The sequence below is a fragment of the Emys orbicularis genome, chromosome 5 (genome assembly GCF_028017835.1).
Source record: "Emys orbicularis isolate rEmyOrb1 chromosome 5, rEmyOrb1.hap1, whole genome shotgun sequence".
Lineage (NCBI taxonomy): Eukaryota > Metazoa > Chordata > Testudines > Emydidae > Emys > Emys orbicularis.
The window spans coordinates 102,641,175-102,661,562 of NC_088687.1; the positions used below are offsets into that span (position 1 = coordinate 102,641,175).

At 43.9% G+C, this 20,388-nt stretch overlaps 1 protein-coding gene across 1 annotated transcript in view; it reads right to left on the bottom strand.

Moving 5' to 3' along the window:
- The window catches only part of PGM2 (phosphoglucomutase 2), a 34,013-nt gene extending 14,039 nt beyond the window's left edge, over positions 1–19,974 (bottom strand). Inside the window, exons 1-5 of the mRNA XM_065404834.1 lie at positions 19,873–19,974; positions 7,114–7,281; positions 2,775–2,881; positions 2,327–2,411; positions 545–628 (exon numbers count right to left, since the gene is read on the bottom strand). Of these exons, the coding sequence (XP_065260906.1) occupies positions 545–628; positions 2,327–2,411; positions 2,775–2,881; positions 7,114–7,281; positions 19,873–19,926 (498 nt within the window). The 5' untranslated portion in view covers positions 19,927–19,974. The remainder of the gene's footprint in view (positions 1–544; positions 629–2,326; positions 2,412–2,774; positions 2,882–7,113; positions 7,282–19,872) is intronic.
- Positions 19,975–20,388: the final 414 nt, after the last annotated feature.

Genomic DNA, 20,388 nt, shown 5'->3' on the forward strand with positions numbered 1-20,388 from the left:
AAGGGGGGAGGGGGGGGGAGAAGGGAGGGAAGATTTTTTTTTTTTTTTGGGTACTAAAAAAGAATTTTTAACTGCAAAAGCAGTCAAAAACTTTTAGTCCCCAACAACACCTGCTTCTCTTGGTCTTCGAACTACTTCCATGCATGCAACAAATCATCAGTTTAAGTCATGTTACTATAAAATTCTTAAAACTTTCAAAGGTCTGAACATATTTGAAAAAGCAGCAAGATTATTGAAAATTAAAAACATTATATATAAACATTTTAGAACAGTGAAGCAACACATTCTGGAGGAATGAACACAGGATAAATGACAAAGATCTGAGTTCTAATCTTGCCTCTGCCCCTAACTTGCACTATAGCCCTGGGCCAGCCATTGTCTCATCTGTAAAATGGGGATGATACTACTTACCTCCCTCCTTCCTAGGGCTACTATGAAGATTAAGGACTGGATAGCTTTTTGAACATACAGAGTGCTATTATAAATGCTATTATTAAATAGTTATGTCTGAAAACAGTGGAAGATTTAAGTTATATAGGAATACCTTGTAACCATTATCTTGTTTTGGGTTATGGGAAGCAGTAATCATAATTCCAGCAGAAAGTTTCAGATGAGTTATTGTGTAGGGCTGTAAAACAATAGTATAAAGAGAGTTATCCTGGAGTCTCCATCCTGTCAAATTCTGGGAATCAAGCCATCGATGCAACCATACAATCATGATTTCAAGTCTAGAAAATATCAGTATTCTCTTTATTGATTGTGAGCCATGCCATCTAGTGGCCTGACTGGTTAACTGCAGGCATATTCAGTACCACACGTCATATAAAAGTGTAAGGTCAAACAAAGAATATTTGATTTTCCAAAGACTAAATCTGGACTGAATATACCAAAATAATGAAAACAAAGAAATAATGTATATGAAAAATATTAGCCCAGTTCATTTTACTGCTGTGAAATGTAAGTATAACTAATTCCCTTCACAGTACGTTTCAACTGAAGTTTATTTAAAATTAGAGCTATAGAGTATCAATATTTAGGTCAACCAGAATTCAGAGTACAGTAGATTCCTCCAATTTGGGACAGCACAGTGAACAACTGTCACCATCAAGAAGTGTTCCTAACTCAGAGGACATTTTAAAAATAATGCTAGTCTCCTGAGAGCAGTAGCCAGTCCACTGTGTTACTGGACTGGTCCACAAAGTTAGTAGGCATTTTGTGCACTGGGTTAGGGACCAGATCTTGTTAGTTGCATGGCAGCCCAGCATGGCCAAAAGGAGCAAACCAACAGTCAAGAACAGGCAATAGTGAAAAATTCACACAGTATTACGTTAAAGGAGGAAATGAAAGCTGTTACATGAGCAAACATGTAGAAAAAGTATGAGCACAAGACACACTAAAGACCTAAGCATGACCATTACAAGAGCATATTCTCATTAAAGAACAGTCATTGCCATCATATGGCTTAAAATAATTTCCTGAAAGACAACTCATTGAAGCATGGCCTCATTGAAGAGTATTGTATAGGAAAACCAATATTTTTTTCTTCTATCTTGAAATTAGAAGAATATATTTGTAGAACATAGTAACCCAAGGATGATGGGAGATATAGGACTTTATTGTTCCAATCTATGAAATGTTTAATATTTTTCCTACCAGACAGGTGTGCTGCTGTAGCGCCAGTTTAACACTAGATAGAAGTTACTGGAATATGATATTGCAAACACATTAAGCAGTACAGGAGGTCCTGAAATACCCAATACCATTGGCAGTTACCAACTAGTTAGTAGCTGATCTAGTTTAAATAATGTTATTTGCTGGAAATATTGTCCAGATTCTTGGCATTCAAGCTCACCTATCTATAAATATATATGCATCTTTTGGAAGACATCAGCCATTGCTCATAAGCAGAAGTGTAGCGGCTAATCTTCCAAAATTCAATAAGTAACATGTACCCCATCAGGCAGGTGTGAAGGGACATACATATCCTTCAGAAACTCTGGTGGCTCTCACATCCCCATCCTTCAGAAGAGCTGCTATCTGGGCAGCAGCTCCATTTAACAGTATGGTTAAACGAAATCAGAAACAGGCAGAGCACTGGCTGCTTCAGAAGAAGCTGAGAAGTTCAGGGTAAAATATTGACTGCATATCCTAATCAGTTCCTCTATGGCTTACTGTACCTGAAGCAGCTAGGATCTTAAATCAGCCTGAGAGTAGCAAACCAATGAGCTGATAAATCAGTTTGTTTTTTCTAAAAAAAGATAATAGTTTTTTGTACTTGACAGTACCCCATTATGTTGTATGAAAAATAAATTATAGACAACCATACCACAAAAGGTGTTGGTGTTATATTGGAGAAGAGGTACACTGGAATTCCCTGACTGATGAAAGTTGTTGCAGCAAGCCTTGCAAACCTAAATGACAATAAAAGTTTATTTGGAAATACATTCATGAGATTCTCTCACTAGACAGTTAAATAAAACTCACAAGGAGCATATAGATTTGATTCTGGTGTAATTCATTTGTCCCTTATTCTGGTTACAAACATGGTCCAAATTTGCAGTACAGACTGGATTTTACCTGTATTTCATACCAAAATGCCAAAGAAGAGCAAAGCTATATTTCTTATCTTCAGATGTACAGTGTACACATTTTTACATTCAAACTGCACACACATCTAACTGCTCCAAAGAAAATGCTATTGAAGCAGTGACCAAACTAGAATACATTCCATATAACATGCAAAGAAAATCATTTCTACAGATTACTAAGAGTACCTCTTGCTGCTACTTCCACTTGAAGGATGTGCGCGAGCATCAAAACCAATAACTACCCCTCTTTTCTTTAGGTCACTGAAGTTCTTTTCAAGGTACCTGCAAAATCCCTAAAGACAAAAAACTCAGAACTCAATCTTAGTATTTTTAAATGTGGCTGCAATAAATTTTAAAATCTTAAAAAAAAAAAAAAAAAAAGGCAAGTAAAGTACTCTAAATTGGTTTAGGGTAAAATTTTCCGGGAGCAAGAAATATTGATTGAAAACCAAGAAAATGGAGAGTCTTCAAACAAAAAACTACCACTGATGGGTTTTATAATGTGAATAATTCCAAATGAAAAATTTAATCCAGGTAGACTAGATAAAAATGATAATTTTGGATTACTGAACTTCAAAAATGATTAATACAGATGCTCTTTTCCCATGCTTCTGGCCTGAAAAAGTAATCACTACTAGTCAATACATTCTATTTTTAATCTCAAAAAACACCAAAATGAAGCCTGTTTAGGACAAAGTAAATCAGTGACACGGGATAGGCCCCTACTTTTATTCAGCATCTCCATGTACAGCAAATCTACTCTAGAATGTATGTGGTATTAGAACTTTTATGCAAATTGAGGCTTACTCAGATTTACTAAATTGGCTTAATTTGTGATTTCCTAGATTTTTAATGCTTGAGACAGTAGGAAAAGCAATGGAGCTCCTTTAACTAAGCTAACAATTTTGTACATAAATTAGGGTTGTCAAGTGATTAAAAAAAAAAAAAAAATTAACCGTGCTGTTAAACAATAAAATAACTTATTTAAATATTTTTGGATGTTTTCTACAGTTTCAAATATATTGATTTCAATTACAACACAGAATACAAAGTGTATAGTGCTCACTTTATATTTATTTTTGATTACAAATATTTGCACTGTAAAAAAGAAACAAAAGAAATAGTATTCCAATTCACCTAATACAAATGCTGTAGTGCAATCTCTATCATGAAAGTTGAACTTACATTTGTAGAATTATGTACAAAAAAAATAATTGCACTCAAAAATATAACAATTTCAATTTAGTTTCAATTTAAAACCCGAGAGCCTACAGTCCACTCAGTGCTACTTCTTTTTCAGCCAATCACTCAGACAAACAAGTTTGTTTACATTTGCAGGAGATAATGCTGTTTGCTTCTTGTTTAAAATGTTACCTGAAAGTGAGAACAGGCATTGGCATGGCACTGTTGTGGCTGGCATTGCAAAATATTTACAGGCCAGATGCACTAAAGAGTCGTATGTTCCTTCATCTTCAACCACCATTCCAGAGGACATGCATCCATGCTGATGACAGGTTCTGCTCGAAACAATTCAAAGGAGTGCGGACCAATGCATGTTCGCTTTCATCATCTGAATAAGATGCCACCAGCAGAAGGTTGATTTTCTTTTTTGGTGGTTCGGGTCCTGTAGTTTCTGCATCTGAGTGTTGCTCTTTTAACACTTCTAAAAGCATGCTCCACATCTTGTCCCTCTGAGATTTTGGAAGGCACTTCAGATTCTTAAACATTGGGTTGAGTGCTGTAGTTATCTTTAGAAATCTCACATTGATACCTTCTTTGCGTTTTGTCAAATCTACAGTGAAAGCATTCTTAAAATGAACAACATGTGCTGGGTCATCATCCGAGACTGCTATAACATGAAATGTATGGCAGAATGCGGGTAAAACAGAGCAGGAGACATACAATTCTCCCCCAAGGAGGTCACAAATTTAATTAACGCTTTTTTTTTTTAAAACGAGCATCATCAGCATGGAAGCATGTCCTCTGGAATGGTGGCCGAAGCATGAAGGGGCACATGAATCTTTAGCACATCTGGCATGTAAATACCTTGCAACGCCAGCTACAAAAGTGACATGCAAATGCCTGTTCTCACTTTCAGCTGACATTGTAAAGAATTGGGCACCATTATCTCCCGTAAATGTAAACGAACTTGTTTGTCTTAGTGCTTGGCTTGTAGGCTCTAAAGTTTTACATTGTTTTTGAGTGAAGTTATGTAATAAAAAAAAAATTAAAAAAAATCTACATTTGTAAGTTGCACTTCCATGATAAAGAGATTGCTCTACAGTACTTATATTAGATTAACTGAAAATTACTAGAATTTAGCAGTTACATGGCCCAATGCGGGTGGTGGGCTCCTTTTGCGCTGGTCTGGGCGTGGGGGAGCGGCCCCTTTCTGGTCTCCTCCTCTTATGGGGCACTGGGGACTGAGAATGGTGCCACCCACTACCCTATGTGGGACACCTATGTGGGGAACCCTGCTGGTGCCAAGGGTCTCTGGCAAAGTCCTTCCTCAGCGCTGACTCATGCCTCATCGGTGCCGGCACACTGCACACCAATGCTGAGGTGCTCTGTCGGCTCCGCCGAGCCAGGGTCCTCCATCAGAAGGATCTTGAGGTGCTGATCCATCTCCTTCTGAGTCCTCGGATAAAATCCCCTGCAGATCTTGCAGCATTCTTTCTGGTGATTGTCCCCCAAACACTTCAAGCAGGAAGCATGGGGGTCACTTCTTGGCCTAGACTCGCCACATGCTGCACTGGGTTTAAACCCCAGGGATCGAGGCATGCGGGGGCAATAAAGGGAGAGGGTGTGACGTTATCTAATTAAAATATGATCATGCAAACTATTGTTGCTACAACTGTTATATAATTGCAACAAATCTTATATAAAGTGTGACACATTGCCAGAAAGGGTTAAGCAGCTTGCAGGTTGATTGACTCTGGGTCAACAATTAAGGACACGTTAGAAAAAAGTGTGTGAATGGTAATTAAGGCCATTCTATGGTAGATAGGGTAGAACTTTGAAATGCAAACCTATATTGTTAGAAATTAGAGGTAATGCTAATTGTATGCGTGTACTCATATCCTGTTTAATGCTAGCCATGTAAACAGACAGTTCCTGTCTGTCACTATAGCTATTGATTCAGAGATCGAAAGGGAATATTAACATTTAGATGAATCTTGGGTGCAATAATGTCATTGTCTGTGTGTCTCTTTAAAGTTTGTGATAAGATAATTTATCCATTAAGTAGTTTATGTTAATCCATGTAGTTAATTACCGGTGAGGTTTAGGAAACAGAAGGTTACATTAGAAGCCTATTGTTCACCCAGAACTGTATGGTCAAGTGGCTGCTAGAAAACTGTATATAAAAGACCCTTGGGTCCTGATCCTGTCATCTCAGATCTGCTTGATGCTTCAATGCAGGGGAAGCTTAAGCCACAAGATTGAGATCCCAGCTCTGACTGGACCACCCTGAATATAATTTGGACTATAACCTATGGACCAATTCTGAAAGAACTCTTTGCAACTACAAAGCTCACCATCTCTGCTATGAATCTGAACCTCAAGAATTATACTCATGTCTGTATGTATACTGATCTTTTAACCAACACACTCTCTTCTCTTTTTAATAAATTTTAGTTTAGTTAATAAGAATTGGCTGTAAGCGTGTATATGGGTAATATCTGAAGTATTCATTAACCTGGGGGGTAATGTGTCTGATTCTTTGGGATCGGTAGAACTTTTTTATACGATGAATAAGATTTTCAGTAATCCTCATCATATTTGACTTGGGCATCTGGGTGGAGGCCTGAGGCTGGGCTACTTTAAGGGAACTATGTTGTTGGCTTCTGGGTAACGAGTGAGGTATTATAGAAGCTGTTTTGTGCTGGCTTGGTAAATCTAAATATTGGAATATCCACCAGCTTTGGGGATTGTCTGCCCATTCTTTGCAGTTCACCCTAATTGAGTGACCTAAGTTGGCTCCCCTGGGACTCCAGTCACAGGGGATTACCTGCTAACTGAAACTTATCTAACACTAATCTAACTATTTACAGGACAAAAGTTCAAACTACTAGAAAAGTTGCACTTGCAAAGCAAGAGCTAACAAGTGTTCCAGCTAACCATCACAGATGGTAAGAAGGAACTGAAGTGGCGACAGGTCAGTAGGGCCCTATATTCAGCGCCATGAAGGCACGACCTCAGGGAGCGCCCAGACCGACCCAATGGGTACTGCTAGGGGAAAAGCCTTCCGGTGCCGCACAAGCACACCTAATTGGAATGGACATGAGCAATCACTTGAAGAAGAACTAGAATTTCAATAGATGTTAGTGGGTTTTCTGAAGTGGTCAACATTGGCCTAACTCTGCTCCCACTGAAAACCACCCTTGAGGTTTTGGACAGTGGTTAAGCTCAATTTTATTTCCATATTTCATCTGGTTACTTTTTCATTAAAAATATTCATTTCTACTGAATGCAGAAGAAAAGCCTGCAGTTAAGTAATAATAGAAAAACAAAGTGAACCTGGTACCTGAGTTGTCTGGATAATAGTCAAGTCATTCATCTGAGAAATTCCTGCCCCCATGGCTGCTCTGAGTCCTGCTGTGCCAAACTCCATCCGTGAACTAAAACATTTTTGTAGTTCTCCTGCATTTTTTTCAGCAACCAGTTGCTTCACTATTTCTGAGGTTTTAGTATTCTGTAGAAAGATAAAATTACAATATATTGCTATTCTGAAAAAGCTTGTTATAACTTTAGTCTCAAACTGTGACATTCCTTACCATTTCTTCTACTGAACTGATTCTCAGACTAGACTTGATATAGCACATCTAAAACTCCAAAGTATTGGTCATAACACCTTCATAATTTTAATCAGTGTTATTAAAATGGATTGTTATTCCAATACTATACCCATAATGTGGCATACCAATTGCAGTTTGCATACCAGTTTGAGAACCCGATGCTGAAATCTTAGAAATCTTTGCTACTTTTGAAAGTCTGCCAGATACAAGAATATTAGAATATAAGATGAGAGAATTTCTGTTATGCGAATAAAGGAATTTGAAAGAGAAAGCATACTGAAAGGCTATTTAGGGAGATTAGTAATTCTGAAATATTACTTGTATAGTATTACAAATGTGCATGAAGCGGGGGGGGGGGGGGGGGAGGGAGGAGAGGAGGGCAGCATCTCTGCCCCACAAGTTTAAAGTCTTCCTAATACAATAACTACAGGAGGAGGAAATAAGTGAAGGGATGAAAAGGGAGGGAAGATCAGGGCAAATATATTCCAAACAAGCAATCATTGGAGAGAATATATTCATCCATCCTGACGGTTACACTTTTTAAGATTAATAATAAGCTACTTTAATCCTCCTTGAATAAGTGAGTTTTGAAGAGGGAATTGGAAGAAAGGGTCTCATCACCAATTCTAGAATACAACCTTACTCTATTCATAATGTGGTGGGGGCTTTGGGGTTTTTTTTTATTTTGTTTTTTAGTTCATTATGTGCACCACTTTGGAGGCATTTTCCCCTTTTCTTGGAATGTTACATGCGAAACAATTATAATATCTCATTCTATGAAGTGCACAAGATCTTCACCATATTAAAATACCCTTACATTTGCAATCTCCATATTAAAAAGAGTATTGGGTTCAAATTTCTACAATAGTTGTATTTCCCTGAGCTCTGATGAGCCAGACAGAACATTAAGACAAGTGATGGTCCAGTGGTTAAGGTACTAGCCTAGGACCTGTGAGACCTGACCTTGAGTACTTGCTCTGCCACAGACTTCCTGTGTGACCTTGGGCAAGTCACTTACCTCTGACTCAATTCCTTGTCTGCAAAATGGGATGAATACTTCTTCTCTACCTCACAGGGTGTTGTAAGGATAAATACATTAATGATTGTGAGGCACTGTGACGCTCTGTACCTTGTGCACCTTGTAAAATGATTGTGTGGTATCCAATGCAAAGTTTGTCACGTCGGGTGTCTTCAGAAGGCTCATGATGCACTGAGCATTATTGTTACAGTAATGTTATAGGTTATAATTTCATGCATGTAGTTATGAGGCTGAAAATGTATCCTCATGGCTTAAAACAGGGGTCTCAAACACACGGCCTGTGGGGTTCTTTCATGCGGCCCGCCAAGCTCACCGCGCCCCCCCCCCCCGCCTACCCCATGTCGCAGCGAGCCCCGCGCCACTCCCTGAAGCGGCTGAACTACTGTATGTCCCTGCAGCCCCGGGCAGGGGCGTGGGAGGCGAATAGAGGGCTCCGTGCTCTTGCAGCTCCCATTGGCTGGGAACTGGGAACCGCGGCCAATGGGAGCTTTGGGGGAGGTACCTAGAGGAGCAGCAAGAGCAGCACATGGTGCTGTTTCCCCTCCCCCCCCCCCCCCCAGGGACTCCGGCTGCTTCCTGGAGCAGAGCGGAGCGGGGCCGGGGACAGGGCAGGCAGGCATGGAGCCTGCCCTGGCCGTGGTGCATGGCACTGCCACCCCAGATCCGCTCTAGGTAAGTGGCACTGGGCCGGAGCCCGTACCCCGCACCCCTTCTGCACCCCAACCCCCTGCCCAGAGCCCCCTGCCGCACCCCTCGCCCCTCCTGCACCCCAACCCCCTGCCTGGAGCCCCCTGCCACACACTGCACCCCAATCCCCTGCTGCACCCCTCACCCCTCCTGCACCCAGGGCCGGCTCCAGGGTTTTTGCCGCCCCAACCAGCAAAAAGAGCCGGGGGGGGGGGGGGGAAGAGGGGAGCCGCAATCACGATCTGCGACACTTCGTCTCTACCATCGCTGCTTCAGTCTTCGGCGGCAATTTGGCGGCTGGTCCTTTGCTCCGAGAGGGAGTGAGGGACCCGCCGCCAAATTGCCGCCGAAGAGCCGGACGTACCGCCCCTCTCCGTTGGCCGCCCCAAACACCTGCTTGCTGCGCTGGTGCCTGGAGCCGGCCCTGCCCGCACCCCAACTCCCTGCCCTGAGCCCCCTGCTGCACCCTGCACACCTCCTGCACTCCCTGCCCTGAGCCCCCGCCGCACCCCTCATCCCTCCTGCACCCCACATCCCAATTCCCTGCCGTACCCTGCACACCTCCTGCACCTCAACTCCCTGCCCTGAGCCCCCACCACACCCCACACCCCTCCTGCTCCCCCTGGGGGCAGGGAGGGGGCAGAGTTGGGGTGAGGACTTAGGGGAAGGGGCTGGAATGGGGGCGGGGCAGAGGCAGGGCCTCATGGAAGGGGTGTAGTGGGGGCGGGGCCAGGGGCAGCAAGTGGGGAGTGTCAGTGATGCTGCCCTCAGGCCAATGAACTAGTCCTCATGCGGCCCTCGGGGTCATCTGAGTTTGAGACCTCTGGCTTAAAATAAGCCCAGGCAAAATCTCTCCAAGAGCAGAGAGGCAGTTCACACCTCATCACGGCAGGTATGGGGCAAACCCAGCTCAGCCTCACAGGAACAAAAGAATCTGTTAGACTGTTAGGGAGTCACCCCCCTTCCTTTGGTCAGTTTGGAACTGCGATGAGGTAATGCTCACCTGACTCGGACGGGGGGGAAGAAGGGGCTCAAAGCCAAGAGGGAAGAAAGAACATGATAAAAGGGAGAGACATTTGCCATGCTCGCTCTCTTGCGCCTACATTTACAGACACACACCAAGCGACTGAAGAGCAACCACCCAGCCTGTCGTGAGAAGCATCTAAGTTTGTAAGGGCACTGAAAGTGTTAAAATCAGCTTAGAATGCGTTTTGCTTTTACTTCATTGGACCAAATCTGACTTGTTATGCTTTGACTTATAATCACTTAAAATCAATCTTTATAGTTAATAAATTTGTTTGTTTATTCTACCTGAAGCAGTGTGTTTGAAGTGTGTCAGAGGCTCCCCTTGGGATAACAAGCCTGGTACATATCAATTTCTTTGTTAAATTGACGAACTCATATAAGCTTGTAGCGTCCAGCGGGCATAACTGGACACTGCAAGACGGAGGTTCCTAGGGTCGTGTCTGGGACCAGAGATATTGGCCAGTGTCATTCGCTTGTGAGTAGCTGGGAACAGCTTACATGCCAGAGGCTGTGCATGAACAGCCCAGGAATGGGGGTTCTCACAGCAGAGCAGGGTAAGGCTGGCTCCCAGGGTCAAGAATTGGAGTGACCTAGCAGATCACTGGTCCAGATAACACCAGAAGTGAACGTCACAGGCATTCAGATCCTACAGTGATGGGTGCCAATAGAGTACCTTAGCTAGACTGGGCAACAATGCTATGTGATATGTGGTGTCTTGTGCAATGAATTATCCATCCCATGACTGCACACATTGTCTACTGAAGTGCAACAAAAGTTAGATTTTAAAATAGTTACATCCTATAGAGGATCCTACAGAGGATTGCTGAGTGCAAAGCTCACCACAAAGTTGTAAAGTGTAGAAACAGCCACAGGATTTTTTAAAAATATAAACAAACAAGCTCTCCCCACAAAGTAACATAATTACATATTAAAAAATACTTTATTTCACAATAGGAAAATAAAGACAGAAAATGCACTTTGTGTATATCATGTATTGAAAAAGTATCCTAGGGGCCTATCTGCAAACTGTGACTCATGGGAGTAATTCCATCAAAATCAATACAACCATTTTCATGCATAACAGTTCACAAGATCAGGACCTTATTTTGTTATAACTGGGATAGTGATATGCAGTTTATCAGTGATCAGAAGTGAACTTTACTTCTGATTTTGTAACTTTCGATTGGGATTAAAGCAAGCCCCTTGGAATTCAAGTACCTGAGTGGTGTTTTCTTGGATCACAGTATGCGTACGAGGGTTATAGCTATTCAAATTGGGTTTGCTCAATAACAAATATTCTTGGAGCTCATTGTGTGAAAAACAGTTGCAGACTGGCTCATCCCCCTTTCTCAATCATCGCAGTGACCAAACAGCATGTTAATCAAGAACATCTGCAACTTCAAAGAAGATAGCAGTTGATAAAAATTAATGTATTAAAATGTTTAAGTACATTTTTCTATTTTCAAATTTAATTTTAAGTAGTTTTTCAATTATGACAGACCTCATAAAAGTCACTGGCTAAGCAAGCAGAACGAGAGTTTGTTGAAGTGCTAAACCAGCTTTTGACAGCAGTAGTTTCTTGTGCAGGTGCAGAGAGAATACCTACTTTCTTGATCACTGTGGACACCACTACCATCCAGCTTGTCACTCAGGCCCACAGCCTATGCGTTATCTTCACTTCAGATCTTTCGAGGTCCTCACATCTCTGCTATATCTTGTCAATATTTTCTGTATAACCTTTCAAAGATATGGCCTTTCCGATCCATTCATGTAGCTAAAACCCTCATCCAAGCTCCCATCATCTTGCATCTCAATTAATACAACATCCTTCTCTCTGACCTTGACAAATGCAATCTTGCCCCACTTGTATCCTCTCAGAATGCTTCTGCAAACATCACTTTCCATGCCCGTTGCTTTGACCATGTCACCCCTCTGTTTGCATCCCTCCACTGGCTCCCTCTTCATTATCACATCCAACATAAGGTATTGATACCAATCAGCTCCGTGTTCTTAGGGAAAGAGGACGCAGTATCCAGCCTGTCTGACTCATGAAGGACACCCCCCCGCCTCCCAGCCTCTGCTTGATCCAAAACCGATCAGAAGAAAGACTTAAAGAAAGCAATGAAAAGGCGGTGGGAGACACACCTAAACCCCTCCTGACAAGGGTGACAGGATTAAGGCAACTCCCCTAGCCTCATCTGCATCAAAGATGGGACGGGGGGCATCTCTATTAGCATACAGAATGGAGAACAGAGATTACCACACTGAACTCTGGGACCAGAAAAGCAGGGAAGCACTGCATCATGAGGGATCTCTGCTCCAGAGGTTAATGAACCTATGCCTGCACACACCCAGCTCAGCAGTTATCAGACCAATTCTAGTAATGAATCCTTGATTGATATCCAAAATACTGAAGCAGCCTAATTGCACTGTGAGCTCCCTGGAAGGAACACCACCCATAGCTAGAAGTGATCAGCTCCTATTGTCTAGCCCAGGGGTGGCCAACCTGTGGCTCTGGAGCCACATGCGGCTCTTCAGAAGCTGATATGCGGTTCCTTGTATAGGCACCGACTCCGTGGCTGGAGCTACAGGCGTCAACTTTCTAATGTGCTGGGGGTGCTCACTGATCAACCCCTGGCTCTGCCCCCACTCTACCCCTTTCCGCCCCCTTCCTTGAGCCTGCTATGCCCTCACTCCTCCCCCTGCAAGCCACCTGCATACCACGAAACAGCTGATCAGGAGGTGTGGGGAGGGATGAGAAGGTGCTGATTGGCGGGGGGTGCTGGCGGGGTGGGAGAGAGCTGATTGGGGGCTGCTGACGTATTACTGTGGCTCTTTGACAATGTACATTGGCAAATTTTGGCTCCATCTCAGGCTCAGGTTGACCACCCCCTGGTCTAGCCTAAAGAAAACCCTTGAGTCATCAGTTTACCCATAAACAAATCTAGTGTTCTCCCTTGAACCATTGTTGTTTCCCTACAAAAAACCCCTACTCACACTCAAGTAAGTGTTCTGATGCATGGATCCAAACTCTGCATCAGTTCCACTGGGATTTCATCTTTTCCTGACTGATCGTGCTGGGGGCTCTGCCTGTCTCCTGCCCTCAGCTACCACCATCACCCCGACCAGTTCAAGCTTCATGGAGTGGTGAGACCCCAGCTCTCTCTCTCTGGGTTTTCTTTTCTACCTCAGGTATAACTTTTTAACCCTGACTTGTTTGATCAGGTATAGTTTTCTATATATGACTTTTGTAATCTTTTATAATGTAACTGTTATGTTTGTTTAGGCTCTCCTTGTGCGGTTATCACTATTATTCAATAAATAACTTTTATGGTTAAGCTGGTTGCTTCCATCCCTCTCTGAACTTTAATCTTTTGTGTTTCTGGCTTCCCTATTTACTCTGCAGCAACACTTCTCTTACCTAAGCTAAAGATCCCTGTAGTGCCCAAAAATACTGTGCAGTTTGCTCATCAAGTGGGTTACTGCCAGAACAATTGTAACCTGAAAGTGGGGATAGGGATATGCTGAACCTATGACATACGAAGGTGGCAGCTCGGAAGTGCTGCTTGACCCAGACTACTGAGTCCAGGGGCATACCAGGCTGCCACCCTTGAAGTGGTGTTCGACCCAGCCTGCTCAGGCTTACTCTATTCCGGTGTAGTACCTGTGGCATATAAGGGTGGCAACTTGGAAGTGCTGCTTGGCCTGGACTATTGAGCCATGGGGCATATAAGGGTGGCAGCTTGGAAATACTGCTTGACCCAGTCCAGAGACATATAAGGGGTCAGCTTCAGAGTGCTGATTGACCGGTCCACTCAGACTTGCTCTGTTAGAGAGAGAGAGAGAGCGCGCGCGCACACACACACACTCATCTGATTCTGGGGTTGGAAGAACACAGCCCTGGGGAACCTAGGTCCTGCAGGATAGCTCCATTGGGAGGAGACTTGCAGGAGGGAGAAGTAGAGTTCCATATGAACACACAAGTGACACAAGCAGTACACTGATAGAATTATAGAACCCCCCACCCCATAAGAGTAACCCTAATAAATGAGTGTACCCCAAAGTAACGGGCAAATCTGGTAACAGTACTTGTATTCACTCCCAAGGCCCTACACAGTCAATACCTGTCATTCAGTATCAACCTACTTGTTAAAATTTTCCCACAAGCAACTCCATGCTTTCTACCATGCTGCCCCACATTTGGGAGGCGCTCTCCATAAACCGCCTATTACTTGACTATGGTCAAATATTCAAGCAAAGAATGCCCTGATGTAGGCAGTGGCCTAGCTTTTTGATTGTATCATGGTGCCATTTGTTAGCTAGCCTACTTAAATGTCCTAATCACTCACTTTACTACATGCTAATGTCACCTGTTGGGAAAACAAAACTGACTGATTGGCTAGAATCTTAGAACAAACTTTTATGTACATCTTTATTTGTATAACAGGTCATCAATGCAAAGATAAAGCAAAAGATGATAAGCAAGATGTTTGAAGAGTAGGCCTGTTCCCTAGCTAGTCATTTAAAAATGACTTTCTTTTCCAGTTGCTCTGTGTTTTATTTCTGTTTAATTTTGGTTTTTTTCGTCTGTAACTGTTCAGTCTTGTCTAGTTGGCAGCCGGTATCAAGCAGAGTGCCCCAGGGGTCGGTCCCGGGGCCGGTTTCGTTCAACATCTTTATCAATGATCTGGATGATGGGATTAATTGCACCCTCAGCAAGTTTGCAGATGACACTAAACTGTGGGGGAGAGGTAGATACGCTGGAGGGTAGGGACAGGGTCCAGAGTGACCTAGACAAATTGGAGGATTGGGCCAAAAGAAATCTAATGAGATTCAACAAGGACAAGTGCAGAGTCCTGCACTTAGGAAGGAAGACTCCCATGCACTTCTACAGGCTGGGGACCGACTAGTTAAGCAGCAGTTCTGCAGAAAGGGACCTAGGGATTACAGTGGACGAGAAGCTGGATATGAGTCAGCAGTGTTGCCTCATTGCCAAGAAGGCCAACGGCATATTGGGCTGTATTAGTAGGAGCATTGCCAGCAGATCGAGGGAAGTGATTATTCCCCTCTATTCAGCACTGGTGAGGCCACACCTGAGTATTGTGTCCAGTTTTGGGCCCCCCACTACAGAAGGGACGTGGACAAATTGGAGAGAGTCAGCGGAGGGCAACGAAAATGATTAGGGGGCTGGGGCACATGACTTACAAGGAGAGGCTAAGGGAACTGGGGTTATTTAGTCTGCAGAAGAGAAGAGTGAGGGGGGATTTGATAGCAGCCTTCAACTACCTGAAGGGGGGTTCCAAAGAAGATGGAGCTAGGCTGTTCTCAGTGGTGGCAGATGACAGAACAAGAAGCAATGGTCTCAAGTTGCAGTGGGGGAGGTCTAGGTTGGATATTACGAAACACTTTTCATTAGGAGGGTGGTGAAGCACCGGAATGGGTTACCTAGGGAGGTGGTGGAATCTCCATCTTAGAGGTTTGTAAGGCCCGGCTTGACAAAGCCTTAGCTGGGATGATTTAGTTGGTGTTGGTCCTGCTTTGAGCACGGGATTGGACTAGATGACCTTCTGAGGTCTCTTCCAACCCTAATATTCTATGATTCTATGACTAATGTTCTCTTTTAAATGCCAACCTAACATTGCTAAAAAAGGTAATTATACTTTCTTTTTTGAGGTTCTCATTACATTGTACTTTGAGTTATTTTAATATAGAAAATGCGATTAAGTAACTTGTTTTTTTTTGTAATTAAGAGTAAGTACCTAAGGCTAAGCCTATTGGAGACAACAAAGTCTTACTCTTCTTTGCTAATGTTCTAATGAATTAGTGCTTTAAAATATTTGGCCATTTTTGACATTATTTGACCAATGTTTGACCAATTATTCTTGGATTGGTCAAATGTCCAATTCTACTTCAATTTACTAACTACACATAATACTTACTTTCTTTAATAAATCAGTTAGTTTTAAATGCTACACCTGTTTCGATAAGACAAAAAAGCTTATGCATCCAGTACATTCCAGGTAGTTTTAGTCAACTAACACAAACAACTTTAAAATGCTGTTTTTGCACATGCTAAATTGAATTCCAATTTCTATTAGAAGATTACAAGTGAAAAATTAGTCTAGTAATTAAGAAGTGTATGATTTCCCCATTTTTAACATAATAAAAATGTAAAAATTAACAATCTGTTTTAAGATAAATAATTGCATCAGAAGTGAGTAATGATATGGTCGGTCCTCATTGCCAAAAAGTACCAAGTTTAATGTAAAGACCACACTTAGTTGCAAATCAACATGATTTAATGGTTACCAGCTAATTAGAAACAACTTTTCTTTAGGAAAATACCTAAGTAGAAATGAAAACTACAATTAAAATCAATGGTTTAAACAATTTTTCCTGCTTGCTGATCATGATTAAAATTGGTGATTTAAATTGCTTGAGTTAAGTCAATCCACCTTAGAACAGTGGGGCCGAGGGATGTGCTGGCCACCCTTCCCACAGCCCCCATTGGCCTGGAGCGGCGAACCGCGGCCAGTGGGAGCCACGATCGGCCGAACCTGCGGACGTGGCCCAGCCCGCCAGGGGCTTTCCCTGAACAAGCGGCGGACTGGTTTTGAGAAACCCTGCCTTAGAAGACATTATTAATTATGACCCAATTACGCAGGACCACCAGATGAAAAATACTGTATGGGGTTCTGAGTTATATTTTAAAGAGTCTTATTTATTTATAAAGCTCTCCTGCAACGCAAAAGGATGCACCCCTGTATTCATATCCTACGTACTACAATAATAATATTTGTACAAAATATGTCTTGTGAGCTAGAATTTGAAAACTAATGACTCACTGGTTAGTAATATTATGGTGAAATGTATGTACAGTAGCAACATTATGTGTAAAGTTATGAAATCCCCTGTATGATGTTAAAGGCACATATTCAAACTCACATAGCCCTGATTAACTAGAACTGGTTAAGGAGGCCTGTCAAACAAAAGAATGTGTGTTTACCTCAATTTGCATATAAGCTGTAAAAAGAGTCCTCAGACAGCAAGCGGGAGAAGAAAGAAAAATCGACATTTCAGCATAAATAGGTGAAAAGAAACACCATGAAGCCTCCTTCCTCCACCAGACTCCATGTCTACTTGCTCTCAGCTGGAAAGAACTTTAGTGAGACATCACACTCAGGAAAATGCTTTTGAAAGGGAGACTGGACTATAAAAGTAAGGGGCAAAAACACCCCAAGTTCTTGTTACATACCCATTTCTCTCTCTCCACCTAAGACCACCAGAGAAACAACCACTGGACTTTGGGGCCAGATTCTGGCCTGAGAGTTTGGTCAGCAATGTTACTGGAAATGTGGTACGGAACTTCACTTTGAACCAAGTCTAGTTTAAGTTTAGAAAGCATTTTCTCTTTATTTTTCTTGTAACCATTTCTGACTTTAATGCCTCATTTCTTGTACTCAATATCTATCTTTTTGTAGTTTTGTTCTTTAATCAAAAATTAATCCAGTGTTGTGAATTGTTTGTGTAACTCAATTGAAGGCAACAAGCTATTATGTACTGATCCCCTTAGAGGGGCAAAGAACCTAGTGTATCCTGACTGTCCAGGAGAGGACTGGACACTGCAGAACACACATTTCTTTTTTGGGGGGGGGGGGAAGAAAGGGGGAGACGACTCAGGATTGGTGGCATGTTGGGGTCACCTGCAAATAGTAACCAAGACTCCTGGAAGCTGCTGGGGTCAAAGCCGCCGGACCAGGGCTGTGGCTTTACACAGACACTCAGGGTGCGACCTGCATACTGTCAGGCTAATTATGAGTGACCCAAGCTGGAAGCTACAACAGCAAAGCATTGCGAGGCACCGCAGGTAGCAGGGCAGGGGTGACACAGCCACTCTGGTCTGGATTGCACCCCGTAATGTCATAGGGACAAAACAGGAAAATTAAAATACAACATTGTTGAAAAGAAACTAAATGTAAGAACCAGATGGCATGGGAGGGATAGCTCAGTGGTTTGAGCATTGGCCTGCTAAACCCAGGGTTGTGAGTTCAATCCCTGAAGGGGCCACTTAGGGGGTCTGGGGCAAAATCAGTACTTGGTCCTGCTAATGAAGGCAGGGGGCTGGACTCGATGACCTTTCAAGGTCCCTTCCAGTTCTAGGAGATAGGATATCTCCATTAATTTATTTATATAGGATATTCAAAAGCCAAGTAAAGTGCCATCATTAAGAAGGGGCTACTAATAATTAAAATCAACTCTGAAAAAAATAGTAGCGATTATGATAGAAGCCAGGCAGTGGGACCTAATAGAAAGAGTATTGGGCAGGGGCTCTGGAGATCTGGGTTCTAGGCCCAGCTCTACACTACACTGGTTTGCCTCACATCCCTGTGCCTCACTTTCCTCTTCTGTAACACTGTACAGAAGGCCAGGAGCTTTTCAACACAACCCCAATTCCTCAAAATCAAAACCAAACCTTTTGCTGAAACGAACTGTTTGGATTAAATTTTTTCTGAGGTTCAGAATAGAATTATTGGTCAAAACCAGAGAGAAAGAGGGGGCATTCACCTGGGATGTGGGAAACCAAAGTTCAAGTTCCTGCTCTCAATCAAGCCTGACTTTTATATTTAACCACCAGCCCAGTTGAGGGGCGGGGCCCTCTCCCTCCAGAACAGTGGGGTGTCTGGAGGTCCCTTCTAGTCCTACATTTCTATGATTTCATAATTGTTCTGGAAATGCAATGCTTGTTCTCCAGCCCTAGGGACAGGTAACAACAATACTCCCTTTGTCAAGGGCTCTGGGATCTAGGGCAGGAAGGCATCCAAGAGTATTATTGCTCTGTCAAGGTATTATTCTAATCAACACGTTTGGCCTAAAACTTGAGGCATAATGGAGCTATTTTCTCCCAGTCGCAGGCCTGAGAAAATCATGAGTGATGTTGAGAAAGTGGATAAGGAAAAGTTATTTACTTATTCCCATAATACAAGAACTAGGGGTCACCAAAAGAAATTAATAGGCAGCAGGTTTAAAACAAATAAAAGGAAGTTCTTCTTCACGCAGCGCACAGTCAACTTGTGGAACTCCTTACCTGAGGAGGTTGTGAAGGCTAGGACTATAACAATGTTTAAAAGGGGACTGGATAAATTCATGGTGGCTAAGTCCATAAATGGCTATTAGCCAGGATGGGTAAGAATGGTGTCCCTAGCCTCTGTTCGTCAGAGGATGGAGATGGATGGCAGGAGAGAGATCACTTGATCATTGCCTGTTAGGTTCACTCCCTCTGGGGCACCTGGCATTGGCCACTGTCGGTAGACAGATACTGGGCTAGATGGACCTTTGGTCTGACCCAGTACGGCCTTTCTTATGTTCTTATGTTCTTATGATGCAACTCTCTCCCTCTCCTACCTAGCGAGTGTTTCTAGAGGTGCCCTCACAGCCGAGCCCAGCGGGGTGTTTTTCTCCCTCAGCTCCATAAAAGAAAGCGAAGGAGGCACTGGGACGCCGCCGCTTCCTGCGCTTTGCGACCCACACCCCGCGGGCAGGCAGCGAGCGAGCGGCTCCGGCCAGAGCTCAGAGGCAGATGACCCAGGGGGCGTGCCGGGCACTCTGCCGCCTGTCACGACAGCGCAGGATGATACCCGGGGAGCTCAGTCAGCCACCCGTGCGGCGACCGGGGCGATGTCGGGGACAGCGAGGCTGGGGAGCAGGCAGGGAGAGCGCGCCGGGCCCCGCTCCTTACCTTGTCCCAGCGCAGCCACTGAGCAGCCGCCTCGGTCAGCCCCGGCGCCGCCATCCTACCCGCTCCGTTCAGCTCAGCTTCCCGCCCGGCACTGCCCTTCCGGAGCGGAGCGGGAACAGCAGCGGCCGTTACCTTCCCCCCGCTTAGTCGCAGGGTGGGGCCATCAGCGCAGCTGTGGAGTGGGGCGGGGCGGGGCGGGGCGACGGAGGGTCGCTACCCGTCCCGCTCTGCTGCCCTTACTGAGCACGCGCCAGCCGTATGCGCATGCTCACTAGCGTCGCCTGAAGTTGCTGCTTTGCTGCCTCTCCCTTAGCTCTAAGGAACACGTTTTCGGGGCCAGAGAGCGGGCAGCTTTTGTGCAGGGGCCAAGCCGTGCCGAGGGGCGGGTGAGACAGATGGAGGGGGCAGGCGCCGGCGTAGAGGCTCGGGACATTGCGGCGGCCCGCGATAGGGACGGGCGGGGGGCTGGGAGGTGCCACACGTGAGAGTGTTTTTTGTGGTTTAGTTTAAGACTCT